At 43.0% G+C, this 19,609-nt stretch overlaps 2 protein-coding genes across 2 annotated transcripts; both read right to left on the bottom strand.

Moving 5' to 3' along the window:
- Positions 1-13,618: 13,618 nt before the first annotated feature.
- On the bottom strand, positions 13,619-16,153 carry LOC131253943 (protein ROOT HAIR DEFECTIVE 3-like). Its single transcript, XM_058255037.1, has 3 exons — positions 15,917-16,153; positions 13,977-14,071; positions 13,619-13,886 (listed from the first exon to the last, which is right to left on the bottom strand). Exons 1-3 carry the CDS (start codon positions 16,058-16,060, stop codon positions 13,799-13,801), a joined length of 327 nt encoding a protein of 108 aa, XP_058111020.1. The 5' UTR covers positions 16,061-16,153; the 3' UTR covers positions 13,619-13,798.
- Positions 16,154-16,750: 597 nt separating this feature from the next.
- On the bottom strand, positions 16,751-17,231 carry LOC131253942 (high mobility group B protein 1-like). The gene has a single exon (XM_058255035.1). The coding sequence runs from the start codon at positions 17,192-17,194 to the stop codon at positions 16,901-16,903; it is 294 nt and encodes a 97-aa protein (XP_058111018.1). The 5' UTR covers positions 17,195-17,231; the 3' UTR covers positions 16,751-16,900.
- Between the last annotated feature and the right edge of the window lie 2,378 nt (positions 17,232-19,609).

Genomic DNA, 19,609 nt, shown 5'->3' with positions numbered 1-19,609 from the left:
TATCTTATTGCCTGATTGAGAGTCGGATTAACCTCATTTTTCGGCTCAACGCCTAAAATGAAATGGGGAATGGAATGGATGGTGTGGATCAGATTCATATGTCAAGGTGGGGCCTACATGAGTGGCCCTTCCCAAAAGCTTTGAACCAAAGCTAATATTTGTGTTTTCATTTCACATCTAGCGTCCTGGACGCTGGACGGTTTGGGCATGACACATGTACAGGGTGGGCCTTGCTCAGGTGGGCCACCAAATGCATGGATGGTGTGGATACAACTCATATATAAAGTGGGCCCCACCTACAGATGGCTTGGATAAAATACATGCTTCATGGTATGGTCCATCTGGGTGGGCCACACGCCCACATCATCACATACAATAGGAGAAAAATGAAAGGGAGAGAGAGAGACACACAAGTGTGATGGAGGGACCCCGACACTATGGGTCCTCCTTTTCAAGCATTCAATCATACATCAAGTGGGTCCCAATACATGTGGGCCCACCAAATCAACAATCAACGGTGGAGATTACTTCTCCACCAAAATGGAAGGTCTAGATGACCCTATCCATGCATGAAAAATAAACATTATGATGGGGTCCATGGAGAATGGCCCCATCATGGAATGATCATGAGAATCAAGATGGGCCATCGGCCACATCTAGGGTCTAAAGTGAGATCCATACCATCAATCGGTAGGCCTCACTTGGCCCATCATCAAAACATGAAAATCTAGCCTATAAAGCACCCACCGTTCGATCTTCTTGGTCCGATGGAACGCTGATCTCCTTGTGTCTTACTTTGATGGAAGGTGATGAGAGATGAATGGCTAGGATGAAGGATCTTGGGGTGGAAAGTGGGCCACACAAGACTCACTTTTCTCTCTAAGAAAGGCTTGGACATCCACCTCTTGCTTGGAATTTTTGTGAAGAGAAAGAGAGAGAGAGAGAGAGAGGGTTGTAAGGAGTGAGAGTGATGGGTGATGGATGTGAGGTGAGTGATGGATGTGAGGTGATGGTGTACTTAACTTGAGAGTTGACTTGGTGGTTGCTTGACTTGTGGAGAAAGAAAGCATAGGTGTGTGTACTTGACATGAGGTGATTGATTGATGGGACATGTTGTAGAGATTCTCTTGGGAATGCAAACGCGTGGTGTTTTTTTCGAAATAAACGCAGGCCCACATCTCCCTTCTAGGGTATCAGATTGGTATGCAAGACGCGACGTTGCAACCGCGACGATGGTGCAGTTGCAATGGTACAAGTCTCAGATTAAGCCAATTCAAATCTACAGGATACAACTTAGGGTTGCGCGCAAACGTCGATTATCGGTCGCAGGTTGCCGGAATTCATCGGGAAGGATCGCAGGAGTCGACGGAACAATACGTTCTAAGATACGGGTCTTACAGCTCTCCCCACCTAATAAAAATTTCATCCTCAAAATTTATACTACTATCGCAGCTCATCATAACTCATAAGGGAATAGGAAACATAACATCATATATAATTAAAACACAATACACATACAATCAAACATCAAAAAGATGGGGATAACACTCTCGAATCTCCACCTCATGCTCCCAAGACGCCTCATCCACACTATGATGGCCCCATTGCACCTTCACTAAGGGAATAACCTTGGTCTACAGGACCTGCTCCTTTCGATCAAGGATACGAACTGACTGCTCAATGTAAGAAGCGTCCTCATGAACCTCCAACGGCTGCCAATCAATAATTGGAACGATGTCTGACCCACACTTCCTCAACATAGAGACATGGAAAACATTGTGAACTCCAGACAATTGAGATGACAAGGCATGCCGATAGGCCACGACACCAATGCACCTAGTGATCTCGAAAGGTCGTATGAATCTTGGGGCAAGCTTGCCCTTTGCTCCAAAATGAACCACAACCTTCATGGTGAGACCTTGAGATACACATGGTCCCCAACGACAAACTCTAAGGGATGATGCCGAAGATTAGAAAAACTCTTTTGTTGGCTCTGAGCTGTGCGCATCCTCTACCTGATGATGTCGATGACCTCTGATATCTGCTGCACAAGCCCGGGATCTAGGAGACGCCGCTCTCCAACCTCAGTCCAACAACTCAGAGATCTGCACGGTCTGCTATATAATGCCTCAAAAGGAGTCATGCCAATGGTCACCTGATGGTTATTGTTGTACGTGAACTAAGCCAATCGCAAGTGCTCATCCCAGCTACCCGCGAAGTCAATCGCGTAGGCTCGAAGCATATCCTCAAGGATCTGGTTGACCCTCTCGGTCTGGCAATCGTTCTATAGATGGTACGCAGTGCTAAACTATAAATCAGTGCCCATCACTCTCTAAAAGCTCCCTCAAAACTGAGACGTGAACTTCGGGTCTCGGTCTGAAACGATCGAGACATGAATACTATGCAGTCTCACAATCTCATCAACGAACATCTTGGCGAGCTGGTCAGCATGCCAGGTCTCACGAATGGCAAGAAAATGTGCCGACTTCGTCAAATGGTCCACGACAACCCAGATGGTGTCATGACCGCGCTGTGTCCTCGGCAAACTCATGAAAAAATCGGTAGATATGTGCTCCCACTTCCACATCGGGATGCTCAACGGCTGTAATAGACTAGAGGGTCTTTGATGATCGGCCTTGACACGCTGGCACGTGTCACACTCGGCCACAAAACTGACCCTCTAGCACTTCATCCCTGCCCAAAAATACTGACACTTCATATCGCGATACATCTTCGTCGAGCCATGGTGGATAGAGAACCGCGATCGATGTGCCTCGGTCATAAGATCTCTACGTAACTCAGGTATATCCGGAACACATAATCGGCCTCTGAAGCGAAGTCCACCATCAGAACCAATCTGCTAATCTATCTGACTCTCAGATGCTGCCTCTGCTCAAAAATCCTATAACGACTCGTCTGTCTGTTGAGCCTCGATCACCTTTGCGACAAGAGAGGGTTGAATCGACAGGCTTGATAACTGAATGATAGAAAACTGTAGACCAAACTCAAAGTCGTACTCTGTTATATCCTCGAGCATCCCCCACTCCTGAATCATCATATATGCCACCAGGCCCCGTGACTGACGGCTGAGGGCATCCACCACCACGTTCACCTTGCCCATGTGGTACTGAAGATTAAAATCATAGTCCTTCTGGAGTTCCATCCAACACCTCTGTCTCAGGTTCAGCTCGGACTGAGAGAACAAATACTTCAAGCTCTTGTGGTCAGAGAAGAGCTCGAACCTCACCCTATAGAGATAGTGCCTCCACACCTTCAATGCAAAGACAACTGCTGCCAGCTCCAAATCATACGTGGGGTACTTCAGCTCATGGACCTTAAGCTGGCAAGACGCATAAGCCACCAGCTTCCCATGCTGCATCAGGATAGTACCCAAGCCAACACACGAGGCATCGGTAAATACAACAAATCCATCACTCCCAGAGGGAAGAGTGAGGAAAGGAGAGGACGTGAGGCTGTCCTTCAACTCCATAAATGCCTACTCACAAGTGTCGCTCCAAACGAACTTGGCACCCTTCCGGGTCAACCGGATCAACGGGGCTGCAATACAAGAGAATCTCTCAATGAAACGTCGGTAGTAGCCCGCCAAACCAAGAAAACTGAGGATCTCGGATGCATTCATGGGCTGGCCCCACTGACGTACGACATCAATCTTTGAGGGGTCCACTGTGACACCCTGCCTCGTCACCACATGACAAAGGAACTTCACCTCCTCTTACCAGAACTCACACTTCTCCAGCTTCATGTAAAGCTGGTGTGCACAGAGGGGTCTGCAAGGCAATCTCCAAATGTCGCTCATGCTCCTCACTGGTGCTTGAATATATCAGAATGTCATCGATGAAGACCACAACAAACTAGTCAAGATACAGACGAAAGACCTCATTCATCAACTGCATGAATACCGTGGGCGCATTGGTCAGTCCGAAGGACATGACCTGGAACTCAAAATGACCGTAACGCGTCCTGAAAGCCGTCTTCGGGATATCCTCATCTCGGACCCAAACCTGATGATAACATGACTGCAAGTCTATCTTTGAAAAGAACTGTGCCTCCTGCAGCTGATCAAACAAATCATCAATCCTCGAAAGCGGGTACTTGTTCTTGATCGTGACCTTATTGAGCTCGCAATAATCTACGTAAAGCCTCAACGAGCCATTCTTCTTCTTCACGAAGAGTACTGGCGCTCCCCACGGTGAACTGCTCGGACGGATAAAGCCTACCTCACGCAACTCGTCCAACTGCTTCTGCAGTTCCCGTAAATCCAACGGTGCCATACAATACGGGGCCTTCGAAATAGGCATGGTACCGGGCACTAGATCAGTCTGAAACTCAGTGTACCGATGAGGTGGTAACCCTGAAATCTCCTGGAACACGTCAGAAAAACCACAAACAACTGGCAACTGGTCGATACTCAAAGCAGCTAACTCCTCAACGGCACATGATAACAGGCAAGAAAGCTGCTCTCCTCTGGGCTCGGCAACAAAATGGAACTCTGGCATGCTGGGTATACAGAACGTGACTGTCCTCGTGGAGCAGTCCAATATGACGTGGTACTCGCCGAGCCAATCCATGCCTAAGATGATATCAAACTCGGACATCGGCAATACGAATAGGTCGACATGTAAAAAGATATCCCCAATCAGAACGGGGCAAGACAAGCAAAATCGGTCTAACACTGCAGTCTTCCCCAAGGGCGTCGACACTGACAAACCCTCACGGGCAGACTGCATCAGCAAACTGGTCGATCTGTAGAAATCAGCAGCCACAAAGGAATGCGATGCACCAGAATCAAACAATACATGTGCAATGCATGCAGAAACAGGGAGAGTATCCTCGACGACTCCTCCTGATTGAGGGTCCTGTTGGGCAGCATAAAATCTGCCCTGGGCCTGCTGGGGAGGTGCAAGTCCCCTCTGAGGTCTCTAATGCTGCTACTGTCATTGTGGTGGCTTGATATGCTGCGTCTGCTGCTACAAGGGAGGTCCTGGAGGTTGGTACTGTGGTTGTTGCTACTGTAGGGGCTGTCGCGGAGGCTGATACGGTGCCATTTGCTACTTTGCAGTGGATGGGGACACTCATGCCTACGATGTCCTGTCCTATCGCATCCAAAGCAAGTACCTGAAAATGGTCCTGGAGGTGGTGTTGAGGGTACTTCTGGTGCTCGGAATGCTGGGCGGGTCGTGCATCGCTGTTGTGGACGATGTTGCTACTGCTGTGAGCTACGAGAGGGCGCCTTCCTCTTCTGATCTCCCCTCTGGTCATGGGCCCTCTGTAAATTGGCCCAATCTGACTCATATATCTGGGCCCTCTCCATAATCTGCTCAAATGTCAGAAGCATATGTCCGATCACATGGCTCCTGAGGGCAGGACGCAAACCGTTCTCAAAACGGCGGACCTTCTGCCCCTTATCATCAACAAGATACGTCACGAATCTCGATAGTGCGACAAAACGTGCCTCATACTCGAACACGGTCATGTCCCCCTAGACCAGAGTCTCAAACTCTAATGCGCACTGCTGGCGCACATGCTCGAGAAAGAACTTCCAATCGAATTGGTCTACAAAGTCCTCCCAAGCTCACACGAAATTAGCCGCTACGGATCGGGTGACAGATGCCCACCAATGATGAACCTCACCTTAGAGAAGGAATACATCTAATGGGATTCACTGCTGGGTCATACATCTCATGGTGTCGAATATCTTCTCCACCTCGGAGCACCATATCTCTACTGCAGTAGGGTTTGGCTCGCCCTGGAAACGTGAGGGATCGTGCTGTCGGAAGTCTTTGAGAAGGGCACTCGTACGCTCCTGCTCAGCCTCGGCGGCGTAATAGTGGGATGCCTGCTTTGCCCCTGAAGAATAGTGGTCATCGCCTGTAGCATTTGCTACAGTTGGGCGGCACTCATAGGTATGGTCAGATCCGCACCGGTCTCAGGTAGAGGAGTGGCATCCTTAGGATGGAAAGTAGGAATATCCGGTGGTGGAGTGGGAGTCACAGGTGGTAAAGCGGGAGTTGCAGATGGTGGAGTGAGATTCGTTCGGGTCGCTCTTTTAGGCATAATGTCCTACAAGAAGGAACAAGGGCCTATCAGCCTTGAGATTTCTCGAAGGCATAAACGTTAAGGGTCTATGTCAGAAAATCGCTAAATTATTCGGACTCAGAACCTATTCATTCTAAGTTCATAGTAGATATGCGATATGATCCTTAGGTATTCCCAAGTTATGCTCTAATACCAACTTTGTCACGCCCCAAACTCAGAAACCGGGCTCACAAAATTTTTAATCGCTGAATCCGGCGCTGACAGCCTCCGTAGTGCCCCATTCTCGGATCCCAGCACTCGTATGCCAGATTCTGATCCTAGGATCCTACAAGGAGGATTTTCAGTATGAAATTTTTTTTATTTACAATAGAGCATAACCACAAGCAAAACCAAGTCATAAAACAATATCACCACACATCATTTATATCAAAAACTTTAAGTACAATGCGGAAAAGAAAATACAATGTGATTGAAAACTCCAAAATAATCTGCTGTGCGCTCCTGCCTCAGCGCTGTGCAATCCAACGACACCTACACGTAACGGTTGTGCATAAGCACTTATAAAAGCTTAGAGGGTGGTGTAAGTGTGTGCGCAAGGCAAGTGCCAAGTATATAATATCAGAGTAATGTGGAAATATGCAGGTAAGTCCCTAAATACAATCAGCCGTACCAAGGCTATGTGATGTAAGGCATGAATGCTATCGGTCATACCAAGACTATGCGATGCGAAGCCTATGTAGCCCAATGTCATATACAAGATACAAAGCAAGCATGTCAGTCCTCATCAAGTACACATATCAGTACATTTCTCTCTGGGATATCACCGGGGTCTAGTATACTCCACACTGACTGTCGCCTCCCTAGCCGCACAGCCCAGCGAGCAGAATAGACCTCACTATCTGCCTGACCAGTAGTCTGCCAATACCTACCCAGCTCATCGATAGCGAACTCATTTACGAGCTGGTTAAACTCAGCCTAGCTTATAACCTGTCAACCAGGCGGATAAGGCCACACCCCCTTCCAACCGACCACTACACAGTGGGAGACGCGGCCTACTGGTATTCGGCAATCGGGTGCTTGTGTATCCACTCAGTTTAGACGTTAGATCATCTCCTGGTACCAAAAAGGTTCTAGGACTCTCACCCAAGGACATCCTAAGTGCCCACAGTGTTAGAACCAAGTATTTTTGGTATCCGATACGGCCATCCACGATGTGCCTGTGGAGCCACGACCCTGATGTCACTAGGGCGTACAATGATCAGGACACACAAATGTGAGATACAAGAATCACACTGTCTAGTCATGAAGCAATCTAGCGCGTACCACGCGCTCATGTGGGTAACTCCTACCAATGAGTCCCATAAATAATCTGCCAAATGGCATATGCAATGATCAGTCACTACTCATATCAAGGATACATATGATGCATATGGGCATGAGTAATGGAATTATACTAAGCATGTTATAAAGTAATGAACTATCCTTATAACGCAGATGGGCCTAGACGACCTACACACAACAAGTATGGGCCTATCAATGGGCCTTAAGGAGAGTTACAATGCAGACATTTAACCAACATTATATTTGCAATGTGGGCGTCAAACCATCATTGCTCCCAAGGCATAGCCCGTTATAAGGGTCAACACATAAACCCGGTGGAATCACATTACAATGGGCCTTATGTACATCCCATTGGGCCTTGACCCATGGGCCTCCAATACATCAAACGAGCCTCATAACTTGGGCCTCATATATAACAAGGTGGACCTCAACGGATGGGCCATAAACTACATCAAGATGGGACTAATCATTTGGGCCTCACATATATACCAAGGTGGGCCTCAATGGATGGCCATAAATACATCACAATGGGCTCTCATATAGCAAGTGGACCACACCACCTGGGCCATATGTGCATTAAATGGGCCACACTAATGGGCCCCATATGTACATCAAATGGGCCACACTAATGGGCCCCATGTATATCAAATGGGCCACACCCAAATATGTGGTGATAATGATTTCCACCATTAAAATTCCCAAGGCTCACCATAATATATATTTCCCATCCAATCTGATCATAAGGTCACACAGACCTAAATTAAGAGGAAGACAAATTTCCTACTGACCCAAAACTTCTGCACTCCCAAGGGATTTTAATGGTAGACGTTCAATCCTCACTATGCAGTGTGGTCCACTTGATAAATAGCTGTCTTATTTTTTATTTTTTTTTAGTCTCAAGCCTTAATATGAGCTTGCCAAAAGGTTGGATGGTTTGGATGCAACACATGCATCATGGTGGGTCCCATAAGGATGGACGGTGTGGAGAGAATACATACATCCTTGGGGGGTCCCACCGTCCAGTACTGGGGACGGTGTGGACAAAACACATACACCATGGTGGGTTCCACCATCCAATGCCATGGATAGTGTGAATAAAACACATACATCATTGTGGGTCCCATGTGGGGCCCACCATAACGTTTGTATGCCATCCAATCTGATGATAAAGTCACACGGACGGGGATGAATAGTAAAAACAAATTTTATAATGGATCCAAAACTTCTGTGACCCAGAAAGGGTTTCAATGGCAGCCGTTCAATCACATTGTTTCCTGCCGTGTGGGCCACCTGACTTCTGCATACGACTGATTTTTAGGGGGCCCACTGTACCAAAGGGGACCCAACATATGCACGGTGTTGATGATCAATACACACCATGGTGGGGCCCATGGTTGGGATGGTGGGTCCCTACCTGTCTGTCCGTCACTACCGCAGTAGGCACTGCCTGCGCGCCCTCTGCCAGCAGCAACGTCCTGCTGCATATATTATTATATATATATATATATTTTAAAAACCATTTTCTCACGATTTTTCACAGGTCGGTCCCGCACCAAAAGAATTCATCCCACCCATTGAATTCTATAGTTCATAATAGACCCATCAAACTCAATATTGAGTATGTTTCAACGTGTAGAAAAATCAGAGTGGATTTTAACGGTGAAAACCACTATTTTCTATGCTATGGCCCGCCTGAGAGTCGGATTAACCTCATTTTTCCGCTCAACGCCTAAAATGAACTGGGAATGGAATGGACAGCGTGGATCAGATTCATACGTCATGGTGGGGCCTACATGAGTGGCCCTTCCCAAAAGCTTTGAACCAAAGCTAATATTTGTGTTTTCATTTCACGTCCAATGTCTTGGACGCTGGACGGTTTGGGCATGACACATGTATAAGGTTGGCCTTGCTCAGGTGGGCCACCAAATGCATGGATGGCGTGCATACAATACATATATAAAGTGGGCCCCACTTACAAATGGCTTGGATAAAATACATGCTTCATGGTGGGGTCCATTCGGGTGGGCCACACGGCCACATCATCACATACAATAGGAAAAAAATGAAAGAGAGAGAGAGAGAGATAGACACATGTGATGGAGGGACCCCGACACTATGGGCCCTCCTTTTCAAGTATTCAATCATACATCAAGTGGGTCCTAAGACTTGTGGGCCCACCAAATCAAAAATCAACGGTGGAGATTACTTCTCCACCAAAATGGAAGGTCTAGATGACCCTATCCATATATGAAAAATAAACATCATGATAGGGTCCATGAAGAATGGCCCCATCATGGAATGATCATGAGAATCAAGATGGGCCATCTGCCACATCTAGGGTCCAAAGTGAGATCCATACCATCAATCGGTACGCCTCACTTGGCCCATCATCAAAACATGAAAATCTAACCTATAAAGCACCCACTGTTAGATCTTCTTGGTCTGATGGAACGTCAATCTCCTTATGTCTCACTTTGATGGAAGGTGATGAGAGATGAATGGCAGGATGAAGGATCTTAGGGTGGAAAGTGGGCCACACAACACTCACTTTTCTCTCTTAGAAAGGCTTGGACGTCTACCACTTGCTCGAAATTTTTGTGAAGAGAGAGAGAGAGAGGGTTGTAAGGAGAGAGAGTGATGGGTAATGGATGTGAGGTGAGTGATGGATGTGAGGTGATGGTGTACTTGACTTGAGAGTTGACTTGGTGGTTGCTTGACTTGTGGAGAAAGAAAGCATGGGTGTTTGTACTTGACATCAAGTGATTGATTGATTGATTGATGGAAACTGTTGTAGAGATTCTTTTAGGATTATAAATGCGCGGTGTTTTCCTTGAAATAAATGTGGGCCCACATTTCTCTGCCAGGGTATTGGATTGGTATGCAAGACACGACGTTGGAACCGCGGCGATGGTGCGGTCGCAATGGTACAAGTCTCGGATTAAGTCGACTCAAATATACGGGAGAACTTAGGGTCGCGTGCAAACGTCAATTATTGGTCACAGGTTGCCGGAATTCATTGGGAAGGATTGCGGGAGTCGACGGAATAGTACAGTCTAGGATACGGGTCTTACAGGTTTCCTTATATAAAGCATTCATAATCATATATTATGCCTGCCTAGATGTGATTCACATATCCAACCCACTCATTATGTGTGTCCCACTTGGATGAGGGGTCAGACCAAGTTTCAGTTGCATTTAAAACTCATGTGGGCCCCACCAAGTGCTTTTATGTTTTTTTGGATGTCTTCATATAGTTTTAGATGGTATGGCCCACCTGAGTTTCATATACGGATGATTTTTGAGATATCTCATAACTTAAAGGGGACACATCCAAAAAAAAAAAACAAAGAAAGAAAAACTCTTATAAACAAGTCTCTCAATACTAACTTGGCATATTTAGAGATAGTGTGCCAGCCTGGCATGTGTATGTAGAATCCAAGCCATTGGACCCTCCATAGATGTTCTCTGGCCAAAAAATCGAGTCGGTTGGATCATTAGATGAGCCACACTTGTACATTCTAAATTGTCTGTCAATTTTTTATGTCTGTTTCTTATGCATGTGTTATACTCCTGATGAGTGGACCACTCTTATTTTTGGATAGAATACATGATTTATGAAGGCCCACTTTTGAATGGCCCGGATCTTGTGCACACGTGCCATGCCAACATGTGTTTGTGCTCGTAGTTTTCGCATCTCATGTTCTTACATTCCTTCTATACCCCTACCAAATCCTCTTCTAATCATAACTCTAATGGGTTTTAAGGATTGATGGTGTTTGATGAATCCTTGAGCTTATCCGATAGTTTGTAACTGTCGAACTGGCACGGATCTGCATCAATCAGCAGCTGGACGACTTCTTTCATGGTGGGGCGAAGAGTTGGGGCCAAACAAGTGCAACGGATGGCAATTCTCAGTGCTTGGATCATCTCGTCCCTGAATGAGCCCGATAATCGCTTGTCCAAGACATTGAACACCCCTTCTTTGGTTGGGATCTTTTGGGAGACCCAAAAGACGATGTTCATGTTGTCGCTAGATACTGCTTCAATGGGTTTTTTCCTAGTAATCAGCTCCATCAGTACTACTACAAAGCTGTATACGTCGCATTTGATTGTCGCTTTAGATGAACACGCAGATTCTGTTATCAGGAATAGGATGACATCGGTCGTTATTTAACTAGTGAAGGAAGATCATTTATGTTTTGAATCAATTTAGATAAATGAAATGGCAATAGAATTCTAATATAGCTGGGGAGAATGAATGAACTTCTCCGATTAAGGTTTTGTTTGGATGTCCCTAGATGCATTTCCACTCAAATCAGGATTTCCAATGTTTAAGGTCCAATCTGCAATGCCAGCAATCACGATTTCATGCCAAGAAACAATAGCCTGCCTTACAATTACCGTTCTGTTGAATCAACATGTGTTCTATTTTGCCCAAATATCTGGTCTACTTGTGATTTGGGTACATCCAAACACATCCTCTTGTAAAACTACACATGCTTTTCATATGCATTAAGTTCAAATATAATCCAATCAAATCAAGATTCAATTCAAAGGGATTAATAAAAAAAAATTCAGAAGCAAAGACAGAATTATGCAAACTGTGAAATGACAATGCAAACAAACATTCTATCAAAGATTACTGAAAAATATTTAAGATTTTTGAGTAAAAAACAATTTCAAATCAGACCCAAAAATTGAAATTGAAATAGAATTACGTAGAAATTCCATTACCAGGTGTCAAGTATCCATAGGTTCCAGCGATGACAGTAGTTGTGGATTCGTATCCACCTCTTCCTTGTAAGAACTTTGCAAGTCCAAAATCTACAACCTTTACCGACAAAATTATTTTCGTCAGTAAGAAAATTATCATATTTTTACCAACGGTTTATGTTCGTCGGTAAAAACACCTTTACTGAAATATTTTCGTCAATAATAAAATTTTATCAAAATTTATTTTTTTCATTAAAAAATTCAATATGGTGATTTCTACCGACGGTTTATGTCTATCGGTAAAAACACCTTTACCGATGAACATAATTTTGTCGGTAATAACATTTTTTGCCGACAGTTTATGTTCGTCAGTAAAAACACCTTTATGGTAATTAAATTTTATCATATTTGTGCCGACGGTTTATGTCTGTTAGTAAAAACACCTTTACCAATGAAATTAATTTCGTCGGCAATAAAATTTTATCAAATTTTATCTTTTATCAAAAAATTCAATATGGCAATTTTTACCAACGATTTATGTCCGTCGGTAAAAACACCTTTACCAACGAAATTAATTTTGTCGGTAATAAAATTTTATCATATTTTTGCTGACAGTTTACGTCCATCAGTAAAAACGCCTTTACTGGCGAAAATAATTTCGTCGATAATAACATTTTATTAGATTTTTGTCGACGGCTTATGTCCATTGGTAAAAACACCTTTACCGACAACGAATTTCATCGGCAATAAAATTTTATCAAATTTTCGCCGACGGTTTCCATCCGTCAGTAAAAACACCTTTAACGATGAAAACAATTTCATCGGTAATAACATTTTATCAAAATTTATTTTTTATCAAAAAATACAAAACACCCTTTACCGATGGCAATTTGCGTTGGTAAAAACACCTTTACTGATGAAAACAATTTCGTCGGTAATAACATTTTATCAAATTTTATTTTTTGTTTCAAAAAATTCAAAACACCCTTTACCGATGGAAATTTTCGTTGATAAAAACTCCTTTACTGACGAACTATTTGTTCGTCGAGAAAAATTACATTAACCGACGAAAAAATTGTCGGGAAAATAGTTTTCACCTATGAAAAATATTTTCGTCGCTAAAAGTTTCTAGGTCGTCATTGTAAATGGTGGCAAGAGCATATTCGGTCTTGGTTGGATTATTTTGCTGACGAAATCTTAGTTCGTCGGGAAAAGTCCTTTTTACCGATGAAATAAATTTCATCGGTAAAAAGTTCGTCGATAAAAGGCCAATTTCTTGAAGTGTATTGATTCCCATTCTTTTAAAATATACACCTGAAAAGGTGAGCAACATGGATGAAGTTTCTAGCCACTAAGCATGAAGCACACCTAAAACAAGAATAAATGAAGTACAGCATGGTCTCCCATGCCTCAAACATTCCAAAATCAAAATTTTCATGATGGTCATTATCAGAAAGGAAAAGTAAATAACCTTAGAATACCATAACAAAATAACAGTCAACTACAATGAATTCCGCTAAGAAAGCTAATATCATAATTAAGCCTGAATTCCTATTTAATCACAAGATTAGAAGTTCCAATCCTCCAAGCTATTTGAAAACCCAACAATATCAACATGTGGACTTCACAACAGGATGGGCACATGAAACAAGCTTGTGTTCATAGATTTACTACTCATAGTGCCATTTCAAAATTCGCCTGAGATGTCTAGCTGGGTCCAGAGTGCTTTGGCCAATAGATAAACAACGAATATAATGAAGAGATACAAAGGATTCCTATAAAGAAAGGTGGATTGGTGTTGGAGGGATGAGAAATAAAACGATTCAGCATCCATTGTCATCACATGACTAATGCATCGCCATTACCTTAAAAGAGTCATAAATTCATTGAATCCCAACACAACAATGGCAAACATTGCCCACAGAGGTGGTAACCCATTGTTATTACGTTTATGGGCTTCCTGAAAATAACAAACTGGACATAATTAACAATGAACCTAATAAAATCTTCTTTAGACATGTATGATGCTGCTCCCTCTGTATGCCACTGCTAAAATTTGACTAGATGGCGCACATGTTGAACGATGAGCCCTCCATCAGGTGGGCCGCAATATCAGATGACCTGGCCCAAAAATAGGGGTCTGCTCATCAGGCGGTCCAAGGTGTTCCAAACAAATAGATGGCTACAATATTTGCCAATATTTTTCTAGCGTCCATTTATTCGAAAAAAGCACACCTAATTACAAGAATGACCTGATTTTTTTCAGTGAATCTACATCAGTGAATCTACATAGTCGAATCCACCAGACAGATGGCTCTCCTGTTTGACGGTGGGTGAAATGTGGATTAAAGCAAACTTCTTACATGTGCATCTATGCAATTTGCAATATAGGGTGGCCAAAAAAAAAAAAAGAAAAGAAAAGAAAAAGAAAAAGAGAATGGATACCAACAGGCTTGTGTTCTTGGTGACATCTACAACACAAAAGGTCCTGGTCATAATGGGCAACCACAAGGCTATAGAATAAATGTGATTATCTACTTGTTAACTATTTCATGTCATTTTCACACTTTCACCATAATGGAATTCTTTCTCGTACTGGTGCGGTGGTGTAGGATGCATGTAGAACTTGTTCCCCATTCAGATGCCAAGAGAGCATCTCATTGTATCATGTCTGAAGCCATACTAGAGGGACATTGTTGAAGTTATTATCTAAGTTTAGAGGAATTCCACATTGATAAGACAGAAATCGCATACCACTTGTTAAGCAAGACTTGGTGACCTTAAGAAGGCCAAAAAAGGGGAAACCGAGGCAATAAATTATCCCCGGTAATGGCTGTGAAATGCTTCTTGTTTATCCAAAACAGTTCCTCATGTCAAGTCAATTGAAATTTTCCATCAAGAAAGTGAAAAGCATGTATGCCAATCACTTTCCCTTAGACATCATTTGCACAATCTGCACTGAAAATGTATTCACACCACAATATATAGAAGAATGGGAATTTTCATCAGTTTTTTTTTTTTTTTAAACTAGTCTTTCAATTTTAATAGCTTCAAGCTTCAAAGTGGATGTATTTTGGTTTCGCAAATCTTCTGAGACTCTGCAATCTTAATTTCAATAAATTATAATGCCCAAAACTTCTAGTCATTTGCATACGCAATCAAACTTCACAAACAGGAAGGCAAGACCAAGTCATAGAAAAAAGAAAAACCAAAAACAGTTATATTCCTCCAAAAAGAACTGACCTTCAAATTTCAATAGGGTAATTCTACGAGGCATTTCATATCAACACTTAAAAGGAAAGCATTAGCACTAAAGCAAGCATTTTCTATAATTTTGACATCATCATCACATCATGCTCACCACCACAACCATGATTAAAGCCCTGTCCTAGCTATTTGGTATTGGATTCTCATGACTGCTAGGCAGAAGTTCAACAAAATGCTGCCTCCCTTACATCAACCCTCCTTACCAGGGTTTGGAACCACTGACACATTGCTACTGGGCAGAGTTTTAAATTTTAATATTATGTACTTGTGTGTTACATAACCAATATAAGCCAGTTCCCCACCCACCAATACAAGGCGGTTCTCCGCCCACCGAAAAAAAAAAAGATGGAAGACAACTTTTCTGAAGGAACCAAGAAGTCTCCGACAAGAACAACAACGGTGGCACGTGAATGTGCTATGATAATCCACGTCATCATGCACAATTAGGAGGTTTAAAAGAAAAAGAAGAACTAAACTTGACATTCAAAATCACAATAATGAATTATTTTTTAGAGAAAGATCTATGAAGTATTTATACCTGAGCAGAAATGGCCTGGGTTACAGTGTATTCTGTCTTTGCCTTGAATTGTCTCCACAGAGATTTACATTGGACGGGAGAAATCAAAGTTTTTTGTCGGTGAAACCTGATAACAAAATTTAAACCGTAAAAATGAGTGATCATACCTCAACACACATCACATGCACTTCACAGAAAACCTTTGGAGGCAAATGACGCAGGCTTAGGTTCTAAAATGTAACATACAAAGGAAATGATGTGCATTATAAACAAGCAATAAGTCAAATGCTAGAATGACAACAATGCTCCTACCTCTACTCATCTAAACAACATGAACTTGCTAGAGAGCCAGGTATATGGGTGAAAGTGGGCTGGGCTGACCAGGCTCAACTATTGTCCAGCCTGCTTTAGCTGGATTTGGGTGGAGTCTAATGGCCACATGTTGGGTTTGAGCATGAGCTTTGAGGACTCATGATGAGTCGCACTGGTTCTAAGCTTTGAGGACTCATGATGAGTTGCACTGGTGCCAAGTTTTTAATCTCTCGGCTAGAATGGTATCAACTATCTCATCCATACCAAGTTTTTAACTGCGGGGTCACCAAACTATCAGATTGCATCGATATCTCACCAATACAATGCAATATTTCGTGATATCGGTTATCAGGCCCACACGATTCCAATACTCTCAGCCAATATCAGCCGAAAGGATTGGCACTGCAAACACTAAATCCGACCTCATCTAAAGCCAGCATGATTTTATTTTATTTTATTTTTTGAGAATGCTTAAACTCTCATGTTAAAAGCCTAAGGCGTGTTGTAAGAGCACATGATATTATTATACCAACATGATAAGGGAAGCAGAAAACATGAATAAATATACAGGTAATTCTAATAGGGAGATATAGCAACACTCTGGGAGGTACATTCTTTCCCATTTTGAAAGGCAACCACTTGTATCCTAAGGTAAGATCATACACATTTCAGAATCAACGGTCTGCGTTGATTTTACTCCCCCAAGCCACATAGGCCATCATCTTCATCATCATCATCTTCCTCCTCCTCACTTTCCTCATCATCATCATGAACTTCGGATTTCGACCTATCGGACTCCTCATCACCATCATCAGCCATACTTTCCTGTTTCTTGTTGTAGGCTGAAATAAGCTTTTCATACTCGCCCTTCTTCTTTGCAGCTTTGGCTTCAAAAGGAGCTTTCTCAACATTAGACATTGACTTCCACTTCTCTCCCCTAGCGTTCCCAACAACTGAGATAGCCTTCACATTAGGATGCTCTTGCATCACTACTAAAACAGGGCCGTATCGTCCCTAAAACCAGCATGATTTGCAAATCGATTTTTGCATCACTACTAAAACAAGGTTGTATCGTCCCTAGATTGGATGGGGCTCAGCTTCAAGACAATACAAGTGAAGATGGGCGCATCCTTTACAAACGATAACGGTGCATATCCCTTCACAAATGTGAACTGCCAGACCACCAGTAATCGAAACTCCACATTTCGGCTTCTCCCATAAATCTCAACACATATAAGCATTCTAAGTTTGCAGGGGAAGTAAAAGGATGCATTCTATATACAGAAATATATTATCCGGTAATTAAAAAGATCCACATACGCAAATCTGAAAGGAAAAAAAGCTCATATTCGAAGCTTACTAAGTTCTGAAATCACTGCTAAGATGTCTTCTGGATCGAGAGAGAAAAGGGGCGTGGGAGATCGAGAGAGAGAGAGAGAGAGAGAGAGAGAGAGAGAGAGAGAGAGAGAGAGAGAGAGAGAGAGGAGGAGGGAGAGAGGGGAGGGATGGAAGTGAGAGGGAATGGCATTTTTTCCCAAGGAGTGGAGGGAAATGAAAGGTTTGGTGAGAGGGGGAAAAAGAAAAAGGCAGCTCGGTTTCCACATTTTTACCTGCTACGGCTCTGCTATGGTTTTCGACCGTAGCTAAAAGTCCTCTGGACCGTAGCCATTGCACCGTCCTTCATAGCCCCTCTGCACTCGCACATCTAACGGGTTCTGGACGGACGGTCTTGTCAAGAGCTTTGTGGGGTCCATCGTAATGCATTTGATATATCCACTCCGTCCATTAATTTTGTAATTTTTTTATAAGGAATAACCCCAACATATAGGCAAATCGAAGGCCCAATTGAACCATCAATCAATGGTAGGTATTAATCTCCACTGTTTCTTACCGTGTGGTCCACTTAAGCGTTCGATCTACTTCCATTTTTGGGCTCTTTCCCTAACATTCTCTTTCAAAATGGATAGACGTCTTAGATAGAGCACACACATTTTAATGGGCCTCGTAGAGTCTCTTATGAGGCTATCTCAGGTTGTATGAATGTGTGGAGGTGTTAGATTTTAGTTATGGTTTAGGCACTTTTTATCTACGATTTTAAGCCATAGCAAGCTAGCTACGGTCTAAGTCTGTAACAAAAAACTAGCAAAGTCCGTAGCCTTTTGATCATTTTTTTGGTAGTGCTAGCTAATCTCAGAAAAAAGCAACCGTCAATCCCCAACAACAGTGCCAAAAACTTGTTCACAACCCCAAGTGTAGGGTTGCAATGTAGTAATAATCTCGGTAAGACTGAGGTCGAATCCACAGGGACTAAACCTTGTATGTATTCTGAAAGAAACCAGAACTAGAACTAGAAGAAGATGCAATCTAAATCAAAAGAATATAGGAGAATAATGGTGAAATATTAAACTAAAGCTGGTAAAATTCAAAGGTGGTAACTAGGGTGCTAAGGATCCACTTGTAGCAATTGGGGAGATCTATGCTTGATTCAATAACACAACTGGAATCAGAGTCCCATATTCATCCAATTGGAAAGAAGAGATTTGTCAGATTTATGAACTTCTCATGAATCTAATTATTAATAGATGAGAGTGGAGAAGTTTTGGAATTGATTCTGTCACCAAACCATGCCCAGAAGCCAATGGCAAACAATATCAATTTACCAATCTCACAGCCAATCATAAGAGAATTGTGAAAGTTAGGAAGGATTCCATCACCCTACCATGCCCAAGGGACGATGGTGAACAACAAGTTTGCCTAATTTCACAATCTCAAAATATGAAAAGAAGATATTCAAAGCAATCGCAGATCCATTGTAATTTGAGTCACAACAAACCATTAAAAACTAAAAATATTCCTTCATAATCAAACTAGAATCTAAGAGAGTTCAATAAACATGAATCAAAGTAAAGCAATCATCCTAATCATGCTACAAGTTTCACCTATTAGCCCTAGCTAAGAGATTTAGTCGATCATAGGCATGATCAAACTAAAAACTCTTTAAAAAAAACAATAAATGAAGAAAAACTAAAAGAGAAGAAGAAGAAACTCTTGGCCGTGTCCACTCTCTCTCTCTCTCTCTCTCTCTCTCTCTCTCTCTCTCTCGCGCGCGCGCGCCTTTACTCCTCGCCTCCACGGCTACCCTGGATGATGCCTCTTCAGCTCTCTTTCTCTCTCTCTTATATAGAAGTTAGGAGGTCGGTGGCTAGGTTGGTGGAGAAGGTGTTATGCAGCTACGTGCATAACAGCAGCGGAAAACGCAGAGACAACTACGTTTGGATCAAATTTCAGGACGGTGGACGTCCAAGGAACACTTTGCCACCATGGCTATGGTAAAGACCCCCCTCTGAAGGTTCTGGACGGTTTGAATCAACCATCCGACCACAAACGATGGCCCACAACACC

This window comes from Magnolia sinica, chromosome 8 (genome assembly GCF_029962835.1).
Source record: "Magnolia sinica isolate HGM2019 chromosome 8, MsV1, whole genome shotgun sequence".
Classification (NCBI taxonomy): domain Eukaryota; kingdom Viridiplantae; phylum Streptophyta; class Magnoliopsida; order Magnoliales; family Magnoliaceae; genus Magnolia; species Magnolia sinica.
This window is presented reverse-complemented; position numbering and strand designations above follow the sequence as displayed.